Source organism: Dipodomys merriami, unplaced genomic scaffold, assembly GCF_024711535.1.
Source record: "Dipodomys merriami isolate MVZ:Mamm:240054 unplaced genomic scaffold, mDipMer1.0.p SCAF_22, whole genome shotgun sequence".
Taxonomy (NCBI): domain Eukaryota; kingdom Metazoa; phylum Chordata; class Mammalia; order Rodentia; family Heteromyidae; genus Dipodomys; species Dipodomys merriami.
In genome coordinates, this window is record NW_027203604.1 from 15,395,987 (window position 1) to 15,400,633 (window position 4,647).

The following is a 4,647-nucleotide window of genomic DNA, read 5'->3' on the forward strand; positions in this document are numbered from 1 at the left end:
AGGTCTGGTGGGGGGTGGGGACCAGTGCTCGGTGCTGAGGACTGTGCTGGCCTTGGCGGGAGCGACAGGAAGGATGCGCAGCTCCTGCAGCCACAGGCCTGGGGACCACAGCTCCCCGCAGCCCACTTCACAGATGGAGAGACTGAGGCTGGAAATGCCTCAGGACCTTGAGGGCAGTAGAAGGTCAGGGGTCAAGGGACGGTGAGGGGCGTGTGTGTGTGTGCACACGCGTGTGCGCACGCGCTACTCATATAATTGCAGGGTGGGGAATTGGTTACCCACAGGGTAACTGAGGCCCAAAGAGGTTGAGCAGCCAAGATCATGAACCAAGTACCTGGTCTCCGGGCACAAGCACTCCCGGGGCCCCCTGTGGGCTCAGCACCCCTGGAACAGGACAGCGGGCGCAGACACCGACAGGCAGGACCCTGCACCCGGCCCCTTCCCAGCAAGACTGGCCTGGGCCGGCCACTTCCGGTCCTCAGCATCCCTGGCCCCGCCTGGCTGACACTGAGGCTGGGCCTCCCGCAGGGGCGACAGGAAGGGGCTGGTGGCCAGCTGGGCCGAGGACACAGGCCGGGGAGGGGAGCGGAGACAGGACGGAAGCCCCACAGCTGGAGTCCGGGCCACCATTGTCCCACCTGGAGCTCGGGCGCCAGCGGCTCCCTCAGCCCTGCCAGCTGGGGAGCCCAGGCACCTCCTGGCTTTCCAGCACTGCGGGTGCTAGGCCCTCCCCAGCCCCGCTCACACTTCTGATGCCTTCCATCCCCCTAGCCTCAGTCTCCCCATCCATACGGCCTCAGAGGGTGCATGGAACTCTAGGTATCGATGTTATGTCCCGTGCCAGCCCTTGCTCACAAAGCTTGGCCTGCATTTTATGCTTTGAGCAGCGGCTCCATCATCCCCGAGTCTGAGGCCCCAAGTCTGACAGAGGAAACCAGAGCTGAGACTCACTCAGGCCAGTGTCAAGTGGACAGAGGAGTGGTAGACAGACATCAGACAGACAGACAACAGCTAACTAGCTGGATGATGGATAGATAGCTAGATATGCACCAAGATATAAACATGATCTAATGATTAGATAACTAATGTTGGTCATACTAAAATCAACACACAAGCCAGGTGCTGGTGGCTCACACCTATAATCCTAGCTATGCAGGACACTGAGATCTGAGGATCACAGTTCAAAGCCAGCCAGGACAAGAAAGTCCATGAAACTCATATCTCCAATTAACCACACACACACACACACACACACACACACACACACACACAAAAGCAGAAGTGGAGCTGTGGCTCAAGTGGTAGAGGACTAGCTTTGAGTCAAAAAAAAAAAAAAAAAGCTCAGGAACAGCACTCGGGCCCTGAGTTCAAGCCCAAGAACCAGCACAAAAAATAACTAACACATAGCCAGATACTGTGGCTCACATCTGTCATCCTAGCTACTCAGGAGGCTGAGATCTGAGGATCACGGTTCAAAGCCATCCCAGACAGGAAAGTCTGTGACTCTTATCTCTAATAAACCACTCAGAAAACTGGTAGTGGTACTGTGGCTCAAATGGTAGAGCGCTAGCCTTGAGCTGAAGAGCTGAGGGACAGCGCCCAGGCCCAGAGTTCAAACCCCACAGCAACAAATTACCACACAGCTATGCAAACTAGCAGACACCTGGCATGCTGTGAGCTGTTGAAGCTCTGACCTCCCCAGGGGCTCTTGCCCCACACAGACAAGAGCAAGCTCAGAGACAGCCAAACGTGTGGAAGGCCACACAACCTGGAGGCTGCAGAGCTGAGAGCCACCACCCGCTGTGCTGGATACCGTGGTGCCTCCCCCTCCTTCCTCCTCCTAGCCCTGCTCCCCTTCACACCCAGGGCTGGCAGCATGTCTGTCTGTCTGGTCTGTCTGTCTGCTCTAGTTTCTAGGTGGGATGAGAAGAGGCCGGAAAAGCCCTAGAGGAAGTGAGAGGAGACCTCAGTGAGCTTGGGGCCTCTGCGGTGATTCCTGGACAGGACCCCCCCCCCCCCCGCTTCCTGCCATGGGGTGGCCCCCAGTGGCCATGGAGAGCCCTGTCTGGGGCCTTGTGGATTCAGGCCCGACACCCTGTGGTCAGGCCTGTCATGTATCCATCAGCAATCGGAAGGGGGATCTTGTGTTCACTGCAGCCCCATCTCAGACCCTGAGGGGCAGGGGGGGGGCGGAGCTCAGGTTCCCCTTGGACTTTCTCTCGCAGTGTCCCCGCCCCATGGCAGCCAGGCACCTGCAGCCTGCTCATGTTTTATTGAAGTTGTGGAGCTGGGGGTTCACACAAAACCAGAGGATCCCCCCAGCTTGCCTCGGGTGGGATTCCAGGTGCATGGACAGCCGAGGCTTGCAGCTAGGACTGCGATGGGTCAGTCACCCCCATCCCTGCAACGGAGGACCGGGGTCCACCCTGAGCCCAGCCGCCTGAGCAGAGAGGGCCAGGGGACCACTGGTCCTGGGGGGCGTTGGGGGCCTGCTGGGGCGGGGACGTTACCCCCAGCTCAGGCTCCGCTTGGCCAGCTCCACGTGGGCCAGGGGGCGGTCACTGAACACCTGCACCCGGGTGACAGTGGCCAGCGGCCTGTGGCGGTGCGGGAACTGCAGCACCTTCTGTTCCTGGGCGTAGACGTGAAAGTGCTCGGCATCGGCGCTCACCTCCATCTGCCCGGTAGGAGAGTGGGCGATCCTGGTCCCCAGCCAGCCTTGGAGGCTAGTCCTCCATCTCCTCAGAGGGCTGGAGGGCTCCAGGGAGAACAGCAGGGACTTACAGAACCTGTCCCCACCCCACGCTGGGGAACCTGTCCTCCCTCCCAAGCCTGAGGCTTGGTAGCCAGGGTAGTGAATTCCCTATGGCACAAATGGGGAAACTAAGGAAGGGGAAGTCACTCTGACCAGCGGTGTGTCTGCGGTGCTGGCCTGTAATCTCATCCACCATGGGTTCTCTGTTTTGGGGCTTAGGACCCCCGCCCAGCTTCCTCCCACATTTCCCACCCCCTCCCACGGCCCCCATCACCTCGAAGGGCTCCCCCAGGGCCAGCGGGAAGATGCTGGACACCACCTCCGGGCCCCAGAGGCCTCCCAGGAAGGCGTTGCCCACCACTGTGGCACTGGAGAACCGGGGCTTCACGTGGAAGGCGATGTCCCCCGACTCTGACAGGAAGTTGATCTCAAACCTGGGGATGTTGTGTGGTTCTGAGGGTGGTAAGCACTGAATGCGACCCCCTTCCCCCAGCACCAGAGGCCCAGAGGGAAGCACACTGCCCCTTACCTGTCCTGTCCGGAGTCTGCTTGCCCCTGCACGGTCAGGCTCCAGCCGGGGGCCAGGCCCCCTGCACCGAAGGCTTCAAACTGACAGTCAAGGTCAAAGTCAAGGACACAGATCTTTAAGCTGAGCCAAGACCTCCTCCTCCACAGCCCCCACCCACCCACCCTGTGTTTGGTCCCTGTCCCCCTGGACCCTCTCCTGGGGGGTTACTCCTTTCACCCCCAAATTCTTTCCATCTGGGGACTGACAAGAGGGCAGAAACAGTCCCCCAGGTCTGTGGGGAGGAGCAGGTGGCCCGGGGAGCCCTGCTCCTTTCCCCAGACCCAGAGTTCATGGCCACCCTGATCCCTGGGTGTCACCCACCTGCAGCGCCATGTCCACAGCCACCGCAGAGAGGGAGCAGCTGGGGATATAGGCCGAGCGGCTGGGCGGGGCGCAGCAGCCCCACCCCGGGGGCCTCCCTCCTGCCCCTCTCTCCTGGGGGCAGCACCCCCCACACACCGTGGGTCCCCATTACAGCAGGAAAGGCAGGCTGGGAGGAGGCTCTGAGCACAAGGGGAGGGATCGGCGCCCCAGCCCTGCCTGCTGCCCGGCCCTCTGGGGTCCTCTCTGACCCAGCGGCTGGGCGGCCCCATGGGCTGCAGACGGGATTAGGCGGGCGCTGATCAGCGCATTCCAGGCCCAGAAGACAGATGGGGAGGGCCTTTCCCACACCCCAGCGCCCTCCTGGCCCGGCGCCTGGGTCCCCACAGGCTGTGCGAGGGAGGCGGCGGCTGGGATGGGGGATTGGTGGACAGATGCTGTGGCTGTGGCTGGGGGGGGTGGCTGTGGGGTGCCCCCACCCCATTGGGGTCAGAGCTCAGGCAAGCTGCGGGCCTGGGGTCTCGGGGTGTCCTTGCGTGGGGATGTGTGTGCAGGTGAGCCTGCGGCTGGGCACTGGACAGCAGGAGGTCAAAGGTCAGAGCCACCTCCCCCTCACAGAGGACACAGAACCTGGGCACTGGACACTATGCCAGTCAGGTCCAGGGCCCAAGGCCTGGCTGGTCACCTTGGGCTACTGACCTCTGGTCCTCGCTCCTCCCTGGCCAGAGGAGGGCCTCAGGGCCCGCCCGCTGAGGCTGGGTCGATGCCTGCTCTGTGTCTGCCTCCTTGGCTGGGGTGAGCTGGGGTGCTCAGGAATGAGCCGCCCATAGCTCTGGCTGGGATTTGGAGGTTCAGGGCTGGGCTGGGCTTCCAGACGGGCTGCAGGCTGCATAGAGGCCAGAGATGTCTGTCTCTGGCAGGCTCATCTTCCCTTCCCCACCAGGGATCCAGGGCTCCCAGGAGGCTGACACTGCCCACTCCCAGCCCTAGTCACCACTGCTCC

At 61.9% G+C, this 4,647-nt stretch overlaps 1 protein-coding gene across 1 annotated transcript; it reads right to left on the minus strand.

Annotated features, from left to right (window-relative positions):
- Nucleotides 1-2,269: 2,269 nt before the first annotated feature.
- Nucleotides 2,270-3,656, minus strand: Grifin (galectin-related inter-fiber protein). The gene is made up of 4 exons (XM_070033091.1): nt 3,645-3,656; nt 3,285-3,364; nt 3,030-3,189; nt 2,270-2,677 (listed from the first exon to the last, which is right to left on the minus strand). The coding sequence occupies exons 1-4, from the start codon at nt 3,654-3,656 to the stop codon at nt 2,507-2,509; spliced, it is 423 nt and encodes a 140-aa protein (XP_069889192.1). The 3' UTR covers nt 2,270-2,506.
- Nucleotides 3,657-4,647: the final 991 nt, after the last annotated feature.

Coding starts and splice junctions, on each gene's coding strand:
- Grifin (XM_070033091.1), bottom strand. Junction 3,190..3,284: donor GCAGACTCCGGACAGGACAG/GTAAGGGGCAGT, acceptor CAACATCCCCAG/GTTTGAGATCAACTTCCTGT. Junction 2,678..3,029: donor CCCTGGGGGAGCCCTTCGAG/GTGATGGGGGCC, acceptor CCTACCGGGCAG/ATGGAGGTGAGCGCCGATGC.